Here is a 27,593-nt window from a genome sequence, read left to right as displayed (position 1 = left end):
ACCGGCAAACTGAAATTATTAATAAAATATTTTTTATTTTTTTTTTAGAAAAATGTTTATACTCGGTACATACTTTTGAAATAATTCTAACATATGAAATAGTCAGTGATAATTATCTACAAATGTCCATGGCCTGTTCATCCCACTATCAAACTCTGAATGTGTTCACACCGTGAAGGAAAGATCTGGAGGTCGTCTATGGCAATGTCTCCGAAGTAACTGGGACCCACAACGGCTCCTATGATGATCTGGTAAAGGATACAAGTCATGAACATAATATATGTACAACCACCTTTACACTTCTTGCAGAGAACAGGACATATTTAATTTGTATTTTCACATATGCAATCAACTATTGATGATTACCTACAAAGCGAATTAGTACATCCGAATGCAAAGTCGTTATCGTAAAAGGAGCTGTTTTTTATCGTTAAAGTTACATTACCAATCGTTGTGCTACTTTAAGGTCGACAGTCGTAAAAGGAGCTGTTTTTTATCGTTAAAGTTACATTACCAATCGTTGTGCTACTTTAAGGTCGACAGTCGTAAAAGGAGCTGTTTTTTATCGTTAAAGTTACATTACCAATCGTTGTGCTACTTTAAGGTCGACAGTCGTAAAAGGAGCTGTTTTTTATCGTTAAAGTTACATTACCAATCGTTGTGCTACTTTAAGGTCGACAGTCGTAAAAGGAGCTGTTTTTTATCGTTAAAGTTACATTACCAATCGTTGTGCTACTTTAAGGTCGACAGTCGTAAAAGGAGCTGTTTTTTATCGTTAAAGTTACATTACCAATCGTTGTGCTACTTTAAGGTCGACAGTCGTAAAAGGAGCTGTTTTTTATCGTTAAAGTTACATTACCAATCGTTGTGCTACTTTAAGGTCGACAGTCGTAAAAGGAGCTGTTTTTTATCGTTAAAGTTACATTACCAATCGTTGTGCTACTTTAAGGTCGACAGAAATATAATAATGGAACTTGCTCAATGATGTTGGTATGTGTATGCTACTACGGAGTGGATGTGTTTGTATGTGTATGCTCCTACGGAGTGGATGTGTTTGTATGTGTATGCTCCTACGGAGTGGATGTGTTTGTATGTGTATGCTACTACGGAGTGGATGTGTTTGTATGTGTATGCTACTACGGAGTGGATGTGTTTGTATGTGTATGCTCCTACGGAGTGGATGTGTTTGTATGTGTATGCTACTACGGAGTGGATGTGTTTGTATGTGTATGCTCCTACGGAGTGGATGTGTTTGTATGTGTATGCTACTACGGAGTGGATGTGTTTGTATGTGTATGCTACTACGGAGTGGATGTGTTTGTATGTGTATGCTCCTACGGAGTGGATGTGTTTGTATGTGTATGCTACTACGGAGTGGATGTGTTTGTATGTGTATGCTCCTACGGAGTGGATGTGTTTGTATGTGTATGCTCCTACGGAGTGGATGTGTTTGTATGTGTATGCTACTACGGAGTGGATGTGTTTGTATGTGTATGCTCCTACGGAGTGGATGTGTTTGTATGTGTATGCTACTACGGAGTGGATGTGTTTGTATGTGTATGCTACTACGGAGTGGATGTGTTTGTATGTGTATGCTCCTACGGAGTGGATGTGTTTGTATGTGTATGCTACTACGGAGTGGATGTGTTTGTATGTGTATGCTCCTACGGAGTGGATGTGTTTGTATGTGTATGCTACTACGGAGTGGATGTGTTTGTATGTGTATGCTCCTACGGAGTGGATGTGTTTGTATGTGTATGCTACTACGGAGTGGATGTGTTTGTATGTGTATGCTACTACGGAGTGGATGTGTTTGTATGTGTATGCTACTACGGAGTGGATGTGTTTGTATGTGTATGCTACTAAGAGTGGATGTGTTTGTATGTGTATGCTCCTACGGAGTGGATGTGTTTGTATGTGTATGCTACTACGGAGTGGATGTGTTTGTATGTGTATGCTACTACGGAGTGGATGTGTTTGTATGTGTATGCTACTACGGAGTGGATGTGTTTGTATGTGTATGCTACTACGGAGTGGATGTGTTTGTATGTGTATGCTCCTACGGAGTGGATGTGTTTGTATGTGTATGCTACTACGGAGTGGATGTGTTTGTATGTGTATGCTCCTACGGAGTGGATGTGTTTGTATGTGTATGCTCCTACGGAGTGGATGTGTTTGTATGTGTATGCTCCTACGGAGTGGATGTGTTTGTATGTGTATGCTACTACGGAGTGGATGTGTTTGTATGTGTATGCTCCTACGGAGTGGATGTGTTTGTATGTGTATGCTCCTACGGAGTGGATGTGTTTGTATGTGTATGCTCCTACGGAGTGGATGTGTTTGTATGTGTATGCTCCTACGGAGTGGATGTGTTTGTATGTGTATGCTCCTACGGAGTGGATGTGTTTGTATGTGTATGCTCCTACGGAGTGGATGTGTTTGTATGTGTATGCTCCTACGGAGTGGATGTGTTTGTATGTGTATGCTCCTACGGAGTGGATGTGTTTGTATGTGTATGCTACTACGGAGTGGATGTGTTTGTATGTGTATGCTACTACGGAGTGGATGTGTATTGTATGTGTATGCTACTACGGAGTGGATGTGTTTGTATGTGTATGCTACTACGGAGTGGATGTGTTTGTATGTGTATGCTACTACGGAGTGGATGTGTTTGTATGTGTATGCTACTACGGAGTGGATGTGTTTGTATGTGTATGCTACTACGGAGTGGATGTGTTTGTATGTGTATGCTCCTACGGAGTGGATGTGTTTGTATGTGTATGCTACTACGGAGTGGATGTGTTTGTATGTGTATGCTCCTACGGAGTGGATGTGTTTGTATGTGTATGCTACTACGGAGTGGATGTGTTTGTATGTGTATGCTCCTACGGAGTGGATGTGTTTGTATGTGTATGCTACTACGGAGTGGATGTGTTTGTATGTGTATGCTCCTACGGAGTGGATGTGTTTGTATGTGTATGCTCCTACGGAGTGGATGTGTTTGTATGTGTATGCTACTACGGAGTGGATGTGTTTGTATGTGTATGCTCCTACGGAGTGGATGTGTTTGTATGTGTATGCTACTACGGAGTGGATGTGTTTGTATGTGTATGCTCCTACGGAGTGGATGTGTTTGTATGTGTATGCTACTACGGAGTGGATGTGTTTGTATGTGTATGCTCCTACGGAGTGGATGTGTTTGTATGTGTATGCTACTACGGAGTGGATGTGTTTGTATGTGTATGCTACTACGGAGTGGATGTGTTTGTATGTGTATGCTACTACGGAGTGGATGTGTTTGTATGTGTATGCTACTACGGAGTGGATGTGTTTGTATGTGTATGCTCCTACGGAGTGGATGTGTTTGTATGTGTATGCTACTACGGAGTGGATGTGTTTGTATGTGTATGCTACTACGGAGTGGATGTGTTTGTATGTGTATGCTACTACGGAGTGGATGTGTTTGTATGTGTATGCTACTACGGAGTGGATGTGTTTGTATGTGTATGCTACTACGGAGTGGATGTGTTTGTATGTGTATGCTCCTACGGAGTGGATGTGTTTGTATGTGTATGCTACTACGGAGTGGATGTGTTTGTATGTGTGATGCTCCTACGGAGTGGATGTGTTTGTATGTGTATGCTACTACGAAGTGGATGTGTTTGTATGTGTATGCTACTACGGAGTGGATGTGTTTGTATGTGTATGCTCCTACGGAGTGGATGTGTTTGTATGTGTATGCTACTACGGAGTGGATGTGTTTGTATGTGTATGCTACTACGGAGTGGATGTGTTTGTATGTGTATGCTACTACGGAGTGGATGTGTTTGTATGTGTATGCTACTACGGAGTGGATGTGTTTGTATGTGTATGCTCCTACGGAGTGGATGTGTTTGTATGTGTATGCTCCTACGGAGTGGGATGTGTTTGTATGTGTATGCTACTACGGAGTGGATGTGTTTGTATGTGTATGCTACTACGGAGTGGATGTGTTTGTATGTGTATGCTACTACGGAGTGGATGTGTTTGTATGTGTATGCTCCTACGGAGTGGATGTGTTTGTATGTGTATGCTACTACGGAGTGGATGTGTTTGTATGTGTAATGCTCCTACGGAGTGGATGTGTTGTATGTGTATGCTACTACGGAGTGGATGTGTTTGTATGTGTAGCTCCTACGGAGTGGATGTGTTTGTATGTGTATGCTACTACGGAGTGGATGTGTTTGTATGTGTATGCTACTACGGAGTGGATGTGTTTGTATGTGTATGCTCCTACGGAGTGGATGTGGTTTGTATGTGTATGCTACTACGGAGTGGATGTGTTTGTTATGTGTATGCTCCTACGGAGTGGATGTGTTTGTATGTGTATGCTACTACGGAGTGGATGTGTTTGTATGTGTATGCTCCTACGGAGTGGATGTGTTTGTATGTGTATGCTACTACGAGTGGATGTTGTTTGTATGTGTATGCTACTACGGAGTGGATGTGTTTGTATGTGTATGCTACTACGGAGTGGATGTGTTTGTATGTTGTATGCTACTACGGAGTGGATGTGTTTGTATGTGTATGCTACTACGGAGTGGATGTGTTTGTATGTGTATGCTACTACGGAGTGGATGTGTTTGTATGTGTATGCTACTACGGAGTGGATGTGTTTGTATGTGTATGCTACTACGGAGTGGATGTGTTTGTATGTGTATGCTACTACGGAGTGATGTGTTTGTATGTGTATGCTACTACGGAGTGGATGTGTTTGTATGTGTATGCTACTACGGAGTGGATGTGTTTGTATGTGTATGCTACTACGGAGTGGATGTGTTTGTATGTGTATGCTACTACGGAGTGGATGTGTTTGTATGTGTATGCCTACTACGGAGTGGATGTGTTTGTATGTGTATGCTACTACGGAGTGGATGTGTTTGTATGTGTATGCTACTACGGAGTGGATGTGTTTGTATGTGTATGCTCCTACGGGTGGATGTGTTTGTATGTGTATGCTTACTACGGAGTGGATGTGTTTGTATGTGTATGCTCCTACGGAGTGGATGTGTTTGTATGTGTATGCTACTACGGAGTGGATGTGTTGTATGTGTATGCTCCTACGGAGTGGATGTGTTTGTATGTGTATGCTACTACGGAGTGGATGTGTTTGTATGTGTATGCTACTACGGAGTGGATGTGTTTGTATGTGTATGCTCCTACGGAGTGGATGTGTTTGTATGTGTATGCTACCTACGGAGTGGATGTGTTTGTATGTGTATGCTACTACGGAAGTGGATGTGTTTGTATGTGTATGCTACTACGGAGTGGATGTGTTGTATGTGTATGCTCCTACGGAGTGATGTGTTTGTATGTGTATGCTACTACGGAGTGGATGTGTTTGTATGTGTATGCTACTACGGAGTGGATGTGTTTGTATGTGTATGCTACTACGGAGTGGATGTGTTTGTATGTGTATGCTACTACGGAGTGGATGTGTTTGTATGTGTATGCTACTACGGAGTGGATGTGTTTGTATGTGTATGCTACTACGGAGTGGATGTGTTTGTATGTGTATGCTACTACGGAGTGGATGTGTTTGTATGTGTATGCTACTACGGAGTGGATGTGTTTGTATGTGTATGCTACTACGGAGTGGATGTGTTTGTATGTGTATGCTACTACGGAGTGGATGTGTATGCTCCTACGGAGTGGATGTGTTGTAGTGTATGCTCCTACGGAGTGGATGTGTTTGTATGTGTATGCTACTACGGAGTGGATGTGTTTGTATGTGTATGCTCCTACGGAGTGGATGTGTTTGTATGTGTATGCTACTACGGAGTGGATGTGTTTGTATGTGTATGCTCCTACGGAGTGGATGTGTTTGTATGTGTATGCTCCTACGGAGTGGATGTGTTTGTATGTGTATGCTCCTACGGAGTGGATGTGTTTGTATGTGTATGCTCCTACGGAGTGGATGTGTGTGTATGTGTATGCTACTACGGAGTGGATGTGTTTGTATGTGTATGCTACTACGGAGTGGATGTGTTGTATGTGTATGCTCCTACGGAGTGGATGTGTTTGTATGTGTATGCTCCTACGGAGTGGATGTGTTTGTATGTGTATGCTACTACGGAGTGGATGTGTTTGTATGTGTATGCTACTACGGAGTGGATGTGTTTGTATGTGTATGCTACTACGGAGTGGATGTGTTTGTATGTGTCGGCTACTACGGAGTGGATGTGTTTGTATGTGTATGCTCCTACGGAGTGGATGTGTTTGTATGTGTATGCTCCTACGGAAGTGGATGTGTTTGTATGTGTATGCTCCTACGGAGTGGATTGTGTTTGTATGTGTATGCTACTACGGAGTGGATGTGTTTTGTATGTGTATGCTACTACGGAGTGGATGTGTTTGTACTGTGTATGCTCCTACGGAGTGGATGTGTTTGTATGTGTATGCTCCTACGGAGTGGATGTGTTTGTATGTGTATGCTCCTACGGAGTGGATGTGTTTGTATGTGTATGCTCCTACGGAAGTGGATGTGTTTGTATGTGTATGCTCCTACGGAGTGGATGTGTTTGTATGTGTATGCTCCTACGGAGTGGATGTGTTTGTATGTGTATGCTCTACGGAGTGGATGTGTTTTGTAGGTGGTATATGCTCCTACGGAGTGGAGGTGTGTTTGTATGTGTATGCTCCTACGGAAGTGGATGTGTTTGTATGTGTATGCCTCCTACGGAGTGGATGTGTTTTGTATGTGTATGCTCCTACGGAGTGGATGTGTTTGTATGTGTATCTCCTACGGAGTGGATGTGTTTGTATGTGTATGCTCCTACGGAGTGGATGTGTTTGTATGTGTATGCTACTACGAGTGGAATGTGTTTGTATGTGTATGCTCCTACGGAGTGGATGTGTTTGTATGTGTATGCTCCTACAGGAGTGGATGTGTTTGTATGTGTATGCTCCTACGGAGTGGATGTGTTTGTATGTGTATGCTCCTACGGAGTGGATGTGTTTGTATGTGTATGCTCCTACGGAGTGGATGTGTTTGTATGTGTATGCTCCTACGGAGTGGATGTGTTTGTATGTGTATGCTCCTACGGAGTGGATGTGTTTGTATGTGTATGCTCCTACGGAGTGGATGTGTTTGTATGTGTATGCTCTACGGAGTGGATGTGTTTGTATGTGTATGCTCCTACGGAGTGGATGTGTTTGTATGTGTATGCTACTACGGAGTGGATGTGTTTGTATGTGTATGCTCCTACGGAGTGGATGTGTTTGTATGTGTATGCTCCTACGGAGTGGATGTGTTTGTATGTGTATGCCTACACGGAGTGGATGTGTTTGTATGTGTATGCTACTACGGAGTGGATGTGTATGTCGGTTTGGTATGTGTATGCTCCTACGGAGTGGATGTGTTTGTATGTGTATGCTCCTACGGAGTGGATGTGTTTGTATGTGTATGCTCCACGGAGTGGATGGTGTTTGTATGTGTATGCTCCTACGGAGTGGATGTGTTTGTATGTGTATGCTACTACGGAGTGGATGTGTTTGTTATGTGTATGCTACTACGAGTGGATGTGTTTGTATGTGTATGCTCACTACGGAGTGGAGTGTGTTTTGTATGTGTATGCTCCTACGGAGTGGGATGTGTTTGTATGTGTATGCTACTACGGAGTGGATGTGTTTGTATGTGTATGCTACTACGGAGTGGATGGTGTTGTATGTGTATGCTCCTACGGAGTGGATGTGTTTGTATGTGTATGCTCCTACGGAGTGGATGTGTTTGTATGTGTATGCTCCTACGGAGTGGATGTGTTTGTATGTGTATGCTCCTACGGAGTGGATGTGTTTGTATGTGTATGCTCCTACGGAGTGGATGTGTTTGTATGTGTATGCTCCTACGGAGTGGATGTGTTTGTATGTGTATGCTCCTACGGAGTGGATGTGTTTGTATGTGTATGCTCCTACGGAGTGGATGTGTTTGTATGTGTATGCTCCTACGGAGTGGATGTGTTTGTATGTGTATGCTCCTACGGAGTGGATGTGTTTGTATGTGTATGCTCCTACGGAGTGGATGTGTTTGTATGTGTATGCTCCTACGGAGTGGATGTGTTTGTATGTGTATGCTCCTACGGAGTGGATGTGTTTGTATGTGTATGCTCCTACGGAGTGGATGTGTTTGTATGTGTATGCTCCTACGGAGTGGATGTGTTTGTATGTGTATGCTCCTACGGAGTGGATGTGTTTGTATGTGTATGCTCCTACGGAGTGGATGTGTTTGTATGTGTATGCTCCTACGGAGTGGATGTGTTTGTATGTGTATGCTCCTACGGAGTGGATGTGTTTGTATGTGTATGCTCCTACGGAGTGGATGTGTTTGTATGTGTATGCTACTACGGAGTGGATGTGTTTGTATGTGTATGCTCCTACGGAGTGGATGTGTTTGTATGTGTATGCTACTACGAGTGGATGTGTTTGTATGTGTATGCTACTACGGAGTGGATGTGTTTGTATGTGTATGCTCCTACGGAGTGGATGTGTTTGTATGTGTATGCTACTACGAAGTGGATGTGTTTGTATGTGTATGCTACTACGGAGTGGATGTGTTTGTATGTGTATGCTCCTACGGAGTGGATGTGTTTGTATGTGTATGCTCCTACGGAGTGGATGTGTTTGTATGTGTATGCTCCTACGGAGTGGATGTGTTTGTATGTGTATGCTACTACGGAGTGGATGTGTTTGTATGTGTATGCTCCTACGGAGTGGATGTGTTTGTATGTGTATGCTCCTACGGAGTGGATGTGTTTGTATGTGTATGCTACTACGGAGTGGATGTGTTTGTATGTGTATGCTACTACGGAGTGGATGTGTTTGTATGTGTATGCTCCTACGGAGTGGATGTGTTTGTATGTGTATGCTCCTACGGAGTGGATGTGTTTGTATGTGTATGCTCCTACGGAGTGGATGTGTTTGTATGTGTATGCTCCTACGGAGTGGATGTGTTTGTATGTGTATGCTACTACGGAGTGGATGTGTTTGTATGTGTATGCTCCTACGGAGTGGATGTGTTTGTATGTGTATGCTCCTACGGAGTGGATGTGTTTGTATGTGTATGCTCCTACGGAGTGGATGTGTTTGTATGTGTATGCTCCTACGGAGTGGATGTGTTTGTATGTGTATGCTACTACGGAGTGATGTGTTTGTATGTGTATGCTCCTACGGAGTGGATGTGTTTGTATGTGTATGCTCCTACGGAGTGGATGTGTTTGTATGTGTATGCTCCTACGGAGTGGATGTGTTTGTATGTGTATGCTCCTACGGAGTGGATGTGTTTGTATGTGTATGCTCCTACGGAGTGGATGTGTTTGTATGTGTATGCTCCTACGGAGTGGATGTGTTTGTATGTGTATGCTCCTACGGAGTGGATGTGTTTGTATGTGTATGCTCCTACGGAGTGGATGTGTTTGTATGTGTATGCTCCTACGGAGTGGATGTGTTTGTATGTGTATGCTCCTACGGAGTGGATGTGTTTGTATGTGTATGCTCCTACGGAGTGGATGTGTTTGTATGTGTATGCTCCTACGGAGTGGATGTGTTTGTATGTGTATGCTCCTACGGAGTGGATGTGTTTGTATGTGTATGCTCCTACGGAGTGGATGTGTTTGTATGTGTATGCTCCTACGGAGTGGATGTGTTTGTATGTGTATGCTCCTACGGAGTGGATGTGTTTGTATGTGTATGCTCCTACGGAGTGGATGTGTTTGTATGTGTATGCTCCTACGGAGTGGATGTGTTTGTATGTGTATGCTCCTACGGAGTGGATGTGTTTGTATGTGTATGCTCCTACGGAGTGGATGTGTTTGTATGTGTATGCTCCTACGGAGTGGATGTGTTTGTATGTGTATGCTCCTACGGAGTGGATGTGTTTGTATGTGTATGCTCCTACGGAGTGGATGTGTTTTGTATGTGTATGCTCCTACGGAGTGGATGTGTTTGTATGTGTATGCTCCTACGGAGTGGATGTGTTTGTATGTGTATGCTCCTACGGAGTGGATGTGTTTGTATGTGTATGCTCCTACGGAGTGGATGTGTTTGTATGTGTATGCTCCTACGGAGTGGATGTGTTTGTATGTGTATGCTCCTACGGAGTGGATGTGTTTGTATGTGTATGCTCCTACGGAGTGGATGTGTTTGTATGTGTATGCTCCTACGGAGTGGATGTGTTTGTATGTGTATGCTCCTACGGAGTGGATGTGTTTGTATGTGTATGCTCCTACGGAGTGGATGTGTTTGTATGTGTATGCTACTACGGAGTGGATGTGTTTGTATGTGTATGCTCCTACGGAGTGGATGTGTTTGTATGTGTATGCTCCTACGGAGTGGATGTGTTTGTATGTGTATGCTCCTACGGAGTGGATGTGTTTGTATGTGTATGCTCCTACGGAGTGGATGTGTTTGTATGTGTATGCTCCTACGGAGTGGATGTGTTTGTATGTGTATGCTCCTACGGAGTGGATGTGTTTGTATGTGTATGCTCCTACGGAGTGGATGTGTTTGTATGTGTATGCTCCTACGGAGTGGATGTGTTTGTATGTGTATGCTCCTACGGAGTGGATGTGTTTGTATGTGTATGCTCCTACGGAGTGGATGTGTTTGTATGTGTATGCTCCTACGGAGTGGATGTGTTTGTATGTGTATGCTCCTACGGAGTGGATGTGTTTGTATGTGTATGCTCCTACGGAGTGGATGTGTTTGTATGTGTATGCTCCTACGGAGTGGATGTGTTTGTATGTGTATGCTACTACGGAGTGGATGTGTTTGTATGTGTATGCTCCTACGGAGTGGATGTGTTTGTATGTGTATGCTCCTACGGAGTGGATGTGTTTTGTATGTGTATGCTCCTACGGAGTGGATGTGTTTGTATGTGTATGCTCCTACGGAGTGGATGTGTTTGTATGTGTATGCTCCTACGGAGTGGATGTGTTTGTATGTGTATGCTCCTACGGAGTGGATGTGTTTGTATGTGTATGCTCCTACGGAGTGGATGTGTTTGTATGTGTATGCTACTACGGAGTGGATGTGTTTGTATGTGTATGCTACTACGGAGTGGATGTGTTTGTATGTGTATGCTCCTACGGAGTGGATGTGTTTGTATGTGTATGCTCCTACGGAGTGGATGTGTTTGTATGTGTATGCTCCTACGGAGTGGATGTGTTTGTATGTGTATGCTCCTACGGAGTGGATGTGTTTGTATGTGTATGCTCCTACGGAGTGGATGTGTTTGTATGTGTATGCTACTACGGAGTGGATGTGTTTGTATGTGTATGCTCCTACGGAGTGGATGTGTTTGTATGTGTATGCTCCTACGGAGTGGATGTGTTTGTATGTGTATGCTCCTACGGAGTGGATGTGTTTGTATGTGTATGCTCCTACGGAGTGGATGTGTTTGTATGTGTATGCTACTACGGAGTGGATGTGTTTGTATGTGTATGCTCCTACGGAGTGGATGTGTTTGTATGTGTATGCTCCTACGGAGTGGATGTGTTGTATGTGTATGCTCCTACGGAGTGGATGTGTTTGTATGTGTATGCTCCTACGGAGTGGATGTGTTTGTATGTGTATGCTCCTACGGAGTGGATGTGTTTGTATGTGTATGCTCCTACGGAGTGGATGTGTTTGTATGTGTATGCTCCTACGGAGTGGATGTGTTTGTATGTGTATGCTCCTACGGAGTGGATGTGTTTGTATGTGTATGCTCCTACGGAGTGGATGTGTTTGTATGTGTATGCTCCTACGGAGTGGATGTGTTTGTATGTGTATGCTCCTACGGAGTGGATGTGTTTGTATGTGTATGCTCCTACGGAGTGGATGTGTTTGTATGTGTATGCTCCTACGGAGTGGATGTGTTTGTATGTGTATGCTACTACGGAGTGGATGTGTTTGTATGTGTATGCTCCTACGGAGTGGATGTGTTTGTATGTGTATGCTCCTACGGAGTGGATGTGTTTGTATGTGTATGCTCCTACGGAGTGGATGTGTTTGTATGTGTATGCTCCTACGGAGTGGATGTGTTTGTATGTGTATGCTCCTACGGAGTGGATGTGTTTGTATGTGTATGCTCCTACGGAGTGGATGTGTTTGTATGTGTATGCTACTACGGAGTGGATGTGTTTGTATGTGTATGCTCCTACGGAGTGGATGTGTTTGTATGTGTATGCTCCTACGGAGTGGATGTGTTTGTATGTGTATGCTCCTACGGAGTGGATGTGTTTGTATGTGTATGCTCCTACGGAGTGGATGTGTTTGTATGTGTATGCTCCTACGGAGTTGATGTGTTTGTATGTGTATGCTCCTACGGAGTGGATGTGTTTGTATGTGTATGCTCCTACGGAGTGGATGTGTTTGTATGTGTATGCTCCTACGGAGTGGATGTGTTTGTATGTGTATGCTACTACGGAGTGGATGTGTTTGTATGTGTATGCTCCTACGGAGTGGATGTGTTTGTATGTGTATGCTACTACGAAGTGGATGTGTTTGTATGTGTATGCTACTACGGAGTGGATGTGTTTGTATGTGTATGCTCCTACGGAGTGGATGTGTTTGTATGTGTATGCTACTACGAAGTGGATGTGTTTGTATGTGTATGCTACTACGGAGTGGATGTGTTTGTATGTGTATGCTCCTACGGAGTGGATGTGTTTGTATGTGTATGCTCCTACGGAGTGGATGTGTTTGTATGTGTATGCTCCTACGGAGTGGATGTGTTTGTATGTGTATGCTCCTACGGAGTGGATGTGTTTGTATGTGTATGCTCCTACGGAGTGGATGTGTTTGTATGTGTATGCTCCTACGGAGTGGATGTGTTTGTATGTGTATGCTACTACGGAGTGGATGTGTTTGTATGTGTATGCTACTACGGAGTGGATGTGTTTGTATGTGTATGCTCCTACGGAGTGGATGTGTTTGTATGTGTATGCTCCTACGGAGTGGATGTGTTTGTATGTGTATGCTCCTACGGAGTGGATGTGTTTGTATGTGTATGCTCCTACGGAGTGGATGTGTTTGTATGTGTATGCTACTACGGAGTGGATGTGTTTGTATGTGTATGCTCCTACGGAGTGGATGTGTTTGTATGTGTATGCTCCTACGGAGTGGATGTGTTTGTATGTGTATGCTCCTACGGAGTGGATGTGTTTGTATGTGTATGCTCCTACGGAGTGGATGTGTTTGTATGTGTATGCTACTACGGAGTGGATGTGTTTGTATGTGTATGCTCCTACGGAGTGGATGTGTTTGTATGTGTATGCTACTACGGAGTGGATGTGTTTGTATGTGTATGCTACTACGGAGTGGATGTGTTTGTATGTGTATGCTCCTACGGAGTGGATGTGTTTGTATGTGTATGCTACTACGGAGTGGATGTGTTTGTATGTGTATGCTACTACGGAGTGGATGTGTTTGTATGTGTATGCTACTACGGAGTGGATGTGTTTGTATGTGTATGCTCCTACGGAGTGGATGTGTTTGTATGTGTATGCTACTACGGAGTGGATGTGTTTGTATGTGTATGCTCCTACGGAGTGGATGTGTTTGTATGTGTATGCTACTACGGAGTGGATGTGTTTGTATGTGTATGCTACTACGAAGTGGATGTGTTTGTATGTGTATGCTACTACGGAGTGGATGTGTTTGTATGTGTATGCTACTACGAAGTGGATGTGTTTGTATGTGTATGCTACTACGGAGTGGATGTGTTTGTATGTGTATGCTCCTACGGAGTGGATGTGTTTGTATGTGTATGCTACTACGGAGTGGATGTGTTTGTATGTGTATGCTCCTACGGAGTGGATGTGTTTGTATGTGTATGCTACTACGGAGTGGATGTGTTTGTATGTGTATGCTACTACGAAGTGGATGTGTTTGTATGTGTATGCTACTACGGAGTGGATGTGTTTGTATGTGTATGCTCCTACGGAGTGGATGTGTTTGTATGTGTATGCTACTACGGAGTGGATGTGTTTGTATGTGTATGCTCCTACGGAGTGGATGTGTTTGTATGTGTATGCTCCTACGGAGTGGATGTGTTTGTATGTGTATGCTCCTACGGAGTGGATGTGTTTGTATGTGTATGCTCCTACGGAGTGGATGTGTTTGTATGTGTATGCTACTACGGAGTGGATGTGTTTGTATGTGTATGCTCCTACGGAGTGGATGTGTTTGTATGTGTATGCTCCTACGGAGTGGATGTGTTTGTATGTGTATGCTACTACGGAGTGGATGTGTTTGTATGTGTATGCTACTACGGAGTGGATGTGTTTGTATGTGTATGCTACTACGGAGTGGATGTGTTTGTATGTGTATGCTCCTACGGAGTGGATGTGTTTGTATGTGTATGCTCCTACGGAGTGGATGTCATTAAGCGTTGCACGTTTTCGTCCGTATGTTCACTAATTTTTGTTTTTTTTCAAGCTTTCTTTTACTACTGACTTGATCTCGCTCAAACTTTCACAGTTTAATAACCTTAATGTGAAGATTGTCGGAAAGGGTGGAATCTTGACGGTGACAAATTTCGGCAGCATTATCGCCCTTTGTATGTTTTTCGACTTAATAATGTATAGTCCCAAAAGTTCCAAATATGCAGTGTACAAGCAGGTGTCATTGAAGCATCAGTGTCTATGACAAATTGCTAGGTAACAATGTTATTAACTGTATTAAATAACATAATATTAGGAATAATGTAACATAATAAGACAAGCAACACAAGAGGCCAATGCATGTCCCCAGATTCGGACAGGGCTTCTTCGGGAGAAAATATAACTTAATACCACTTGCCAAACACCGTGTAATAATCCTTAAAATATATTTTAAACACATGTTCCATATTATCAAAGTCAACCGTAATAAAACCTTTTAATTTTTAAGACATATTGATTTTGATACTATCCATAAACGCACAAACACAAAACGAAATATTTTTCTTAGCTATGAGCGGTTTTTCAGTTGTCTACATAACATGTATAGTTCGCCGTTTTGTACTCCATTTGCATTCCATTATTTATTTTCACATTGCCTTTTGTCAATTTAGGAAAGTAAAAAAAATTGTTTGACCTTATATTGTTGCTGTGACACCAGAGGTATGTAGGCAACTTTCCAGTCGGGCCCCTGGTCGCCAGACATGGCCCACAGCAGCGTTCCAGGTGTGACGTCATCAAGTGACATGTATACGCGCAGGTACCCGATAGTCGGGCCGTTCATGCTGTACCAGAGCTGCAGGCAGCGTTCCATGTGGGACAACGGAAATAGGAGAGGGCTGACCAGCAGCGCCCTGTCGCCCGTCTGTCGGGAACCACTGGTCTCGATGTACAGGTACTTCCCTAAAACATGTGAACGTTTTTACTTGTACAGGTATTCGTACTCAGGGTGCAGGATCACGTGACTTTGTGGGGTACATAATTGATCATTAATGGATGTAAACACTCCGGTTTGTGGTGCTTTTCTTCAATTACATTTTTTACACATTTTATTAAGAATTTTAACAAACGACAGTTTTTGTATGCTGCTAATGGCAATGAAATACACGTTAGATTTTTTTAAATTAAGTAAACCTTTGTACATGGCCAAATATTCGATGTGTAACGGATACATGCACGCGGTAATGCCGCACGCAGCGTGAAGTTTTGCACCGTTTTCAGACGTATTCAATGATTAAGTCTTACATCTTAAGATATCGGCACAAACTACACGACAATCTGTCTCTTATGCAATTAAGATTTTTGTGTATGTATTTCAATAACTTGAGATATTTGCGAAATTAAAGGCCTTAACGGTGTGTTTACATTCTGTCCAGCCCGTGTGTAAACCCCTGTAAACCCCCTTGATCCTGCACCTTGGTACTAACCCTCTGCATTCCTCAAGGTATGGTCGCCCGATGGCCCTGTGCCGGGACTGGGTGTTTCACCATTACCCAGGGTCCAATCAAACTCGTCGCCCGAGGACACGTCCTTCCACATGCACGTGGTGTAATTGTCGAATGTACAAGGGTTCACTGAAAATAAATGTGTTAAAAAGTTATTCGGATATTCTAAATGAAACAGTGTGTCATAATGAAATAACGTATTTGTTTCAAAGTCGTTTTATGTTTTTAATATACACACTGCACTATTTGAGATACTCTTAAATAAGTATTAAAGCAAGAAAAGAAAGTTTGATAAAATATTTGCCATAATTGGGATTCAAACACGTTCGGAAGCAAGAACCAACTCGTTACCACTAGCCCATTCGGCTTTTAAAATTGACAGTGTATTTTAAACGCTGTTAGTTATACTCGAATTAGGCAAAATGTCGATGAAAAAATCGCTACAATCACATTCTTTTCCGAATCTATGACTTAGTTTTTGAAAATGATTATTTTTCCAATAGTGAACAAGACAAATATGTATTTCATACGATTCCTGTGGGGCGGGGTAAACTGTTTGTTATAATTCACACGCGCATGGCATTTTAAAAACATAGAACACAATTATTTCTATTAAATTATAATAATGTTTAGTGATTATGCTTCCTTAATGAATCAATGTAATTCACCAATGCAGATGAAAATAGAAAGGAATTACCAGTACATTTCGTATTAAGCGACCAATCAAAAGATTAACCAAAAGTGGTCTTATAATAAAACGGTCTTTTACAAGCAGGGAAATTCTGGGAAAAAGGAACATCATAGCCACTATCAAATTCATAGACCGATTCTGCGGCACAACTATCATGCAAACAATTTAAATTGTATTAAATAATCCAGATATAAGTACAGTTCAAATATCATTACGTAACCTTGCAATTTGATAACTAGTAGTAATCCAACAAAACGCCGTTGCCGTTATTGACGATAAATGTATTTCAGAATTTCTTTAAATACATACGCTCGCCTTTTTACGGAAATGTACAGGAAGTTGGTATATCGGAACTTAGGCCGAGTATTTACGATTGCAAATAGGGACTGAGCATGCGCGGATCACGTGTTCAATATCAGCGAATCGGGTAGTGCACTTAACCGTTAACCCCACCTTCGTTCTTTGTAAACGATTCGAGATGCGGAGCTATGCCGTCAAATATATAAAATATAACATAGACTGTCGAATAACACCATAACCATTTTATCAATTATGGAGCTCGTTTAGAGTCAGAGAGGAGCTGCAAATTTGACTGCACTTTTTCTTTTTTTTTCAAGTCCTAAATATTGCAAAACGTGACAAAATGGATACCTATATATAAGTTAGCGGACAATTGACCAGTCGCCAAATACGCGATCGCTCCGCCCACTAAGCTGTGTTTTCATAAAACGCTTTATCCATTACTCCGACAGTCTTTGTTTGTTGGATCACGTGGCCGCAATAAACGATATCTAATTGATTATTACGTGAGTTTGATTGACAGCTGGCGAGTGGTCAATTTTCTACGGTAGAAAAATTGTCCGCTAACTTATATATAGTCATCCATTTTGCCAATTTAATTTAATTTATTATTCGTAAATTTATTTTTTTGTTTTCGATTATTCCAATGGGTCAATACTTTCTTATTGTGTGCATTAATTCTGATGTATTTTTTCATTCATAAGTAATACATGTACTGAGCTGCACATCTATATTTAGTTACGACACATGTTCTGTTTTAACACGCACGCTTTTCCTACGTGGAACTCGACTATGTCAGCAACAATGTCGCGCTCTTATTAAAACACGACTTTTACATGGCATCACGTGGCTGTAGAAAAATTGTGTTATTCAATTCAACTTATTGTATATTTCATCAGCAACTTTTATATATATTTATCATCAACATACAACATTATATACCAGTGTCAGCTTGTAATACATTTGCTGCGTATAATATATGTTTATTGATAATCGCCACGTTACTAACAATATATTTTATTAGCATATTTATTTTATTTTAAATTTATAATATATTGCATTGTGTAACAGAGTCAACTTTTAACCCATTCATTCCTAGCGTACTGAAAAAAGGACATTGCAAACAGTGTAGACCCAGATGAGACGCCGCATAATGCGGTGTCTCATCTGGGTCTACACTGTTTGCTTAAACAAAATTCTGTTAGAAATATTCTAAAAATAGAAATAAATATACCAGATATCCCTAATTTTGGAAATAACTTGATCCAATTTAGAAGGATGGGAGAGTCCACTGGGCATAAATGGGTTAAATGCGAATAATGCGTCAGCGTCCTTCCAGCGTTTCGACGACTATTCTTCTTCAGTGTGCAGGATCACGTTACTGTATGGGGTTCGCAAATGGATGTTAATGGATGTAAACACACCGGTTAGAGGTGCTTGTTTAAAATAAATTTTTAAAACAATTATTCGGAAGAATTTCAATTCGTGCATAAAGGACAGTTTTATACGGCTTATTGCAATGTAAAAACCATCAGAATTACCTAATTTTATAACCCTGTGCTCTTGGTCAAAATGTTGATGTCTACAAAATTCATTTACATGGTTATACTGCACACAACGCACAATTTTGCATCGATTTTAGACGTATTCTTAAATCTTAAGATATTGGCACAAACTGCAAGAAAAACTGTCTTTTATGCACTTACAATTTTTCAAACATATTTCAATAACTTGAGATATTTGCAAAAATAAAGTTATACACGGTGTGTTTTCATTCTATCCAGCCCGTGTGTAATCATCTGTGAACCCTGTTGATCCTGCACATTGTTTTTAACCCTTTCATTGCTGGAACCGAATTTTAAAGGCCTTTGCAAACAGTTTGGATCCACACTGTTTGCTATTCTGATAGTATTCTTTGAAAAAAATAGAAGTAAATGCTAATCTTAGAAATTCCGCAGACGACATTTTAGCAGACGACAAATTTCCCAGCATGCAAAGGGTTAATGGGACGAGAAGTGCCGAGCGACTTAAATGTCGACCACAGCTGTTGCGTCGAGTGTAATGCTCGCTAAAGCGGAGGCTGTTCTCCGCCATTCTAAATGAAAGCTGTTGTTGCCTATGTTTCGTCGTTTCGTCTATGCTTTCGAAGCTCCTCAACAGGAGTCAATAGCAACGCGTGGTTATGTCCGACAAGGCTGGCGGATCTGCAGTTCCATGTCTCATAAATTGTGTTGGTTCGGTCAATGTCTATCAGCGCCTGAGCTAGAATCGATTGTGTCCGGATGGGATAATGTCCGGGGGTATTGCTCGGGTATGAAATTATATCATACTTTCCTCAATTTACAAAACAAAGATCGGTTTTGATCTGGTTTTATAACCAAAGAAAATTTTCAAACATAAGCGCAGTATCGTACAATATAATTCTAATGTAATCACAAAACGTATCGGTGACATGCTTGAATAAAAATACAGACGGATTTTCATAGTATGCAAACAATCACTGAACATATTTTTTGAAGCGTGTCTAAAAACAAAATTCTCAATTCCTTAAGTGTATATGTATAAATTAACTTTGGATAGCTAGCTCTTTTATCTTTTGAAAAACATTCTAAATTTATTTGCTTGCATAGTTTCACCCCCTTTAAGTGAATGTATTTCGACATAACGCAATTACATTGCGAACATGTTAGCCATGTTTGCTGTATTTTAACGGCGACAGCTCTTGTTTGCTCTCTGAGTGCTCTCAAAATTACCTATAACGACCGCCACAAAACATGTTTTTGACCAAATCATGCTTTGAGACAAACACATTGGCGTTATATGAGAGTTTACCATTACAACTGTGTTTATCCGTCTCCAATGAAAATCCAGGCATACATGAACACACATAGGACCCGTTGAAGTTGGTACAATTGTGTTCACAGCCAGACCTGCCATCGGCGCATTTGTCAATTTCTGAAATATTTAAAAACATGTTTTTCATTTATTTATAACATAATTTTACGTATTATCTCACTGTTATAGGAACAAGTATCTCTCTATTATATCAACAAAAGTCTCGCTATTATAGCAAACGTATCTCTCTATTATAGCAACACATATCTCACTGTTATAGCAACAAGCATCACACTTTCACATCAACCTCTCTTTTTTAACAATACGTGTTGCACTGTTATAGAAACAAGTATTTTACTAATATAGAAACAAGTACCTCTCTAGTATAGCAATAAATTTCTCACTATTATAGCACCATATATCTCTCTTTTATAGCAACAAGTATCTCTCTGTTATAGCAACAAGTATCTCTCTTTTATAGCAACAAGTATCTATAGTTGTTGCTATAGTCACAGGTATCTCACTGCTATAGTAACAAGTATCGCTTTGCTAAAGTATCAAATATCTCACTGCAATAATAACAGGTATCTCACTTGTATAGTAACAATTATCTCACTGCTATAGTAGCGAGCATCTGATTGCTTTAGTAACAAGTATCTCACTGCTATAGAAACAAGTATCTCACTGCTATAGAAACAAGTATCTCACTGCTATAGAAACAAGTATCTCACTGCTATAGAAACAAGTATCTCACTGCTATATAAACAAGTATCTCACTGCTTTAGTAACAAGTATCTCAATTTATAGTAGCAGGTATATTACTGTTATAGTTACAGGTATCTCACTGCTATAGTAGCAAGTAACTCACTGCTATAGTAACACGTACCTCAGTGCTATAGTAACAAGTATCTTACTGCTAAATTAACAAGTATATCACTGATATAGTAACACGTATCTCACTGCCGTAAAAAAGCATCTGCCTGCTATAATAACAAGCATCTTTATGTTATAGAAACAAGTATCTCACTGCTATAGTAACACGTATCTCTCTACTATGGAAACAAGTATCTCACTGCTATAGTAACAAGTATCTCACTGCTATAGTAACACGTATATCACTGCTATATGAACAATTATCTTTATAGTATAGTAACAAGTATTTCACTGCTATAGTAACAAGTATCTTATTTCTATAGAAAAACGCATCTCAGTGCTATACTAACACGTAACTCACTGCTTTAGTAACAAGTGTCTTATTGTCATAGTTATAAGCTTCTCTCTAGTATAGCAACAAGTATCTAACTGCGATAGTAACAGGTATCTATCTGCTATAGTAACAAGTAACTCACTGCTATGGTAACAAATAACTCACTGCTATAGTAACAAGTATCTCACTGCTACAGTAACAAGTATCTCACTGTTATAGTTATAAGTTTCTCACTGTTATTATAACAAGTACCTTACTGCTACAGTAACACGTATATCACTGCTATAGTAACAAGCATCTCTCTATTATAGCAACAAGTATTCCATGTTACAGTAATAAGTATCTCACTGCTATAGTAACAAGTATCTCACTGCTGTAGTAACAAGCATCACACTGCTTTGGTAACAAGAATCTCACTGCTATAGAATCACGTATCTCACTGCTATAGTCACAAGTATTACACTGCTATCGTAACACGTATCCCACTGCTATAGTGACAAATATCTCACTGTTGTAGTATCAACTATCTCACAGTTAAAGTAAAAAGTATTTCACTGCTATAGTAACAAGTGTCTAACTGTTATAGCAAAAAGTATCACTCACTGCTAAAATAACAAGTATATCACTGCTGTAGTTAGATTAATGAAACACCGTTGAAAACCGCGAAAGCCCACCTAAACAAGCAAGTTAACAATTATCTCACTGCTGTAGTAATACACTTCAATGGGCGACACATATAAAAGAGAGGTGAAGAAATTTCATAGAAAGTAACAAACATGCTTATTATCAAATATAAATCTGTATGTTAAAAAGTATGCAAGTTGAGGTAAAAGTATTTCTACAGAGTGCTCTTGAATTAAGTCTTTGCCTTATCATTCATATTTGAACAATAGTTTATTTCAATAGGTATCTATCAAAAACACACTTAAAATCAGATACACAAATATTATATTCACTAATTGCACATATTTTACAAAGACTGAAAGTGTTAATTGGACAAATTGTGATTGTTCTGTTATTTTTCTGTTAACTTCTTGGGGAAAAAACTGTTTACCTGAACAAGTGTATAAGTTAGAGTCCAGGCGATATCCTTGGTGACACGTGCATTTACCACCAAAACCATCCTCACTGACACAGTTGTGGGCACAGAGTCCGTTGTTTACACTGCATTGTCGATCTGCCAGTATACATAATGACAATATTAAATGTAACGTGACCACCCTATGATGATTCACGTATGAGAACGCCTACTATTAAACAAACTAGAGCTTTGTCACGTGACGAATACCCCCACATGCCGCATTGACACAGAATATTTTGCATGTTGTCTTAACAAATAACAGCGGGCACCATGCTCAATGTTTAAAACGCACTAAGTGACCCCGTGACCTAGCTTTTGACCCGGCATGGCCCATATTCGAATTTGATCTACACAACATCTAGATACAACTTTTGACCAAGTGTGGTGAAGATCGGATGAAAACTTCTTGAATTAGAGAGCGGACACCATGCTAAATGTGTAAAACGTACTAAGTGACCCCGTGACATAGTTTTTGACCCGGTATGACCCATATTCGAACTGGACCTAGACATCATCTAAATACAACATCTGACCAAGTTTGGTGAAGATCGGATGAAAACATATTGAATTAGAGACCGGACACTTAATACGGACCGACCGACAGACAAGTTCACTCCTATATACCCCCCTAAACTTCGTTTGTGGGATATAAAAAGATCATTTAGTTTGGGTATAAGAAAACTGCACAAATATATTAATTTAATAGGCCGAATAAATTTTTTAAGCAAACACTAAAGAAAACCTACATGGACATAATACAGCTGCGTCCTGTGCATGTTGGCAGTTCGTATTTCCCCACCCTCTGTGTCCACAGAGAGCTACATCAGTTTCATTTCCATTACACGCAAGATCTCCGAGCCATATTTGGTTCGTGCCCTGACCGTATGCGGTATTTGTCCTGTCTACAGCTCCGTTCCTGAAAGTCATATTAATATGCATCCTTATATGATAATGCTTTTGAATCATTTTTTTATGCAATATAACACATACAATGTATACATGTATATGATCATAAAACAAAGTGATACCATGTAGCAGCAATAATGTTCAAACATGATATACAAGATATGCTAATATATACTTTCTTGACCTTGTGGTGTCCTTTTGATTAAAAAAGGTTAATATGTATTGTTTTCTATAGTTGTTTGTGATAGGTGTATTTTTAAGAAAGAAAAACAACAGAATAAGTATGAGTAAGGGATGAGTTGCATAAAGTAAGTAGAAAGCATACTCGACTTGTTTATGAAAGTTTAATGTGTTTCCACGTTTGTTCAAATATATGAAGTTTATCTTCGTTTAGGGAAATTTCTTTTTCAATTTGAATCTTCAGTTTTAAATAATTTATAAAACAGTTCATGGTTGGTATTTGTTTTCTGTATTTCATGCTGAATATAAAATATAATATAATTATGTAATTCAAAGCGTTATGACACATAGATTTGTGTTGGATAGGTTGCACTTAAAAAGATATTTATTTGTAGCTATTATTCTCTGGATGTATTTATATTGAACATTTCTCAGTGTGCTATCATACACCATTTACGTGACCACTCTTACCACTTACTTGCTATTCTGTATACATTGTTGCCACCGTAATGTTGCACATTTAATCTAATGTTTGAGTGAATATAAATAACAACAAAACAAGTTTGCTTTGAATTATATTTATATAAAGAAATTATTTTTATTTAGACTAATTTAGTTTAGTTGGGCTTTACTGTAAATGTCCAATATACCTGCTAAATCCTAGCATGCCACACATCACAGACGCTTCGTGATTATCGAATCCGCTGTTGCAGATGGTTCCCCATTGGTTGTTGTAGAGTATTTCAACTCGACCTTCGTTACTTGCGTTACTGCCTACCAGTCGAATCGGTGAGCTAACGCTTGCTTAATTAAACAGAACATTTGATATCTGGATACCGTTTAGTGTACAAATACATTTTCAATCGGGCATAAACTAGTATTAAAGGATTGTGTACATACTAGTTTTGATATTAAAAGTATACTTTTAAATTAACCCATTTATGCCTAGTGGACTCTGCCATCCTTCTAAATTGGATAAATTTATTTCCAAAATGAGGGATGTCTTGTATATTTATTTCGATATTTAGAATATTTCTTACAGAAATTTATGCATCATGCGGCGTCTCATCTGGGTCTACGCTGTTTGCCAAGGCCTTTTTCAAGACGCTAGGCATAAATGGGTTAAACTTACAAAACAGACCAACATTACAAAGGGCAAAAACTATTATTAGAAAACATGTTACACTGCCTGTTTTACATGCTTTTCGTTACAATATGAAACAGAAAAAATAGCAATATTTAGTAAAAAATATCTAGCCAATTGTTGTGAAAGTCTTATAGGCGCACACAAGGCACTCGGTTTGCGAAACGTGTGATCAAACCAACAATTGTTTTCATATCGCTTTCGATATCTTATACTGTGCGTTTGCATCCTGTCTTTGTTATCGGCCAGCGAACACATAGAATTGCGGTATCTATCTTATATGCATTACGAATGTGTGCAATTCGGACATTAATGATGCTGGGTTCTAAAATTTTGTTAACAAATAATAACGCTGATATTTGTATTTATTACATGTCATCGTGCTGCAGAGAATGTAAATCTAGTGAATAGTAATTAATTAAGAAATACAATTTCTATAAAACGAGTTAATCTTCTTCGTTATTGCTCTTCGGAGAATAAGAAGAAAGTTGATAAGTTAATGTTCATTAACATGTGTGTATTTTCTTATCAGGTTTGGGCTAAGTACGAGGTTTGAAATTCCTCTCAACCGGTTTTAACCCTCAATGTTTTGCATAGACTGTCCCAAGGCGGTGACCCAGACTTAACTCATTTTATGATTAATTGTAGAGTATATATTGTCCTGCATTGAAAAGATAATTTGGCACTTGTCCTAAGAAGTTGACAATAACAATAGATCATAGAAAATCATTAAATAATATTTCTCTTCCGATACTGGTTATCCTTAATAATGATTTTGACCCATGTACCTGATTGGCAAATCACCCCCGCGTCTTCTGTATGCTGACAGTTATGACTGCCCCAGCCTCTACTACCACACTGATCTATGCTGCTCTCGGTACCAGTGCACGTGAGGTCGTCTAAAAGAATCAGACCGTTCCCTTGTCCGAATTTCGCCACATCCACTGCAATGGCGCCTTGACTGTAAAATAACACAACGTTAGATACAAAACCATACACATTAGGATAATCGTTCATCATCACTCAAATATTATTGAACTTCATGATGATGAGACGATATTAAACTCGAGAATTAACTAAATAGCAGCCATGTTTTAAAAGTATGTTAAGTTATTTGTCCAATGCAAAGTGGAAACTTTATTATCAATATATTTTCTAGGCAATTTTCATATAGCCACACATGTTTCAAGGGGTCTTTTCACGTTTGGGTAAATTCACAAAATTAAAAAAAGTTGTTTTAGATTCGCAAATTTTCGTTTTAGTTATGATATTTGTGAGAAAACAGTAATACTGAACATTTACCATGCTCTGAAATAGCCATTATATGCATCTTTGAAAATTATAAAGCGTTGCAACGCGAAACGAAGTAATAATTTTGAGAGTTCTGTTGCTGTCGTTATATTTTGTGAAACTACGAGGATTGCTTATATAAAGTATAAAATACAACTGACATTTTATCCGGAAGGATTGCCGAGTGGTCTAAGTGGTAGACTTTTTACTCCAGGACTCCAGGGGTCAGTGGTTCGAGCCTTAATGAGGGTTACCTTTTTTCTATTTTAAATTTTATTCTGGATTTTTTACTGGAGCTTTTTATATCCAATGTTTACATTTATCAATATAAAGCATTTAATGACAAACTTCAAAACATGCCAAAATCTGTGAAAAGGCCCCTTTAGTATCTTGGTACAAAAAAGTTTAACTCGCCAAGGCTCGTGGTAAGACGTTTTAAGCCTCGTGAAATAACTGTTCAAAATAACCATATAAATTTACAAACCAAAATTATATACGTTATACTTAAAACTTACTGTTTAACATTTGTTTTGTTTTTACTATTTATTTTCTGTTTTGTTCGATTCCAGTTCATTGTTTTTGAGTACTTAATATAGCTCTTGATTAAAACCTCCGGTCCATAAACACTCAATATCGCACACAAGATTAAAACTGACGGATTTGTACACATTTACAGTTCGCATATCTTAATGTATGTTTTTACGGTTGTGTGAAATTGAATACATGCATACAATGCTCTGCTTGCTCACGTGACTACGAAACATAATATATGAATAATGATAACAAAAAGTAACCATCGCAAAGGTCCCTCAAAACAACGAATTATACTTTACTATGGCAACCCAAGCTGTCTGCATACGACCATTGCATCAGCATGATCCCACGAATCGTCACAGACTGTGCCCCACGAGGCGCCATACAGAACTTCCACGCGACCTTGGTTACCAAAGCTACTGCCAACTAGTCGGACCTGGACATACGCCAGAGAGACTGAAATGAACCAAAAAAATCAATACTCTATGTACAGCGGTATATTGTATCGCTCCTTTCCGATGTCGCTGTGATATTGTACTCGGAGTTTGTTCTTATTTTTACAAGTTTACCTCTTAAACACAATATAGTTATTTGACCGACCAACCAGTATATTCACAGCCTGTGCTGTCGCATTTATTACAATTTTCGACACAAAGGTTATAAATCTGATCGTTTGCTTGGGAAGCCTTAAAATAAAGCTTAGTTATTGTTAAATGACCTCGCGATGCTTATTCCTTTGATAAATTTGCACTGGCATATTCGGCTAGATCTTTCATGGACAAACGCGACGACATAATAACAAATCAGTATCCGAAGGATGGGCGGACAAAGCGGTAACGTTTAGTTTAAACCTATTTATTTTAGCTCGATTGCATCGAAAGCGGAGGGCTTATATAAACTCTCTCGAGTCCGTTTCCTGGGCCTATAACCAGAACTTGGTGTCTTTGGGGGGGATCTAAAGAACGCTCCCACGGTGGGGATCGAACCCGTGACCTCCCGGTCGCTAGGCGGACACCATATCCATTACACCACGGCGACCTAAATTGGTGTTTAAATTAGCCAAACATGTTCTGTACTGCTGCAGAATACTTCTGAAGGCCGTGCTAGTGAAGTATTTTCGACGTAACATATAAAATCGATTTGTATATTTTAATTGATAATAATGTGCAGTTACAATAAAAAGAAACAAGTAAGCTTTCAATTTACTTAAGTTTGTAAAAAAAATTCAATTTGGTGTGTTCACTGCATCATCTTTCATTGTTTCGTCTTTCAAGTTTTGAATATAGCTTAACAATGTATAGATATTTTGACTTTCTGTGAGTAACATATATGTCCAACAGACAATCGGAATAAATGTTTAATTAAAAGAAATGTTTAAAAAAAAGTTTAAGCATTAGGAAGAGCAGTATGTCGAGTCCCATGTTGAACTCAGATATGTAATGCGCTAAAACGAAATAACATCGACTTACCCAATGTATTGGCAAATACAATATTAGTTATTAACATACATCTCATCATGGTCAT

The 27,593-nt window shown here is 39.8% G+C and overlaps 1 protein-coding gene across 1 annotated transcript; it reads right to left on the bottom strand.

The window, feature by feature from the left end:
• On the bottom strand, nt 1-27,593 carry LOC127839877 (MAM and LDL-receptor class A domain-containing protein 1-like). Its single transcript, XM_052368268.1, has 8 exons — nt 27,578-27,593; nt 26,378-26,525; nt 25,100-25,206; nt 21,989-22,111; nt 19,725-19,847; nt 15,884-16,030; nt 15,094-15,359; nt 1-248 (listed from the first exon to the last, which is right to left on the bottom strand). The coding sequence occupies exons 1-8, from the start codon at nt 27,591-27,593 to the stop codon at nt 138-140; spliced, it is 1,041 nt and encodes a 346-aa protein (XP_052224228.1). The 3' UTR covers nt 1-137.

The sequence above is a fragment of the Dreissena polymorpha genome, chromosome 7 (assembly GCF_020536995.1).
Source record: "Dreissena polymorpha isolate Duluth1 chromosome 7, UMN_Dpol_1.0, whole genome shotgun sequence".
NCBI classification, from domain to species: Eukaryota; Metazoa; Mollusca; class Bivalvia; order Myida; family Dreissenidae; genus Dreissena; species Dreissena polymorpha.
Note: the sequence above shows the minus strand (reverse complement) of the source record. Positions and strands in the feature narration are given on the sequence as shown.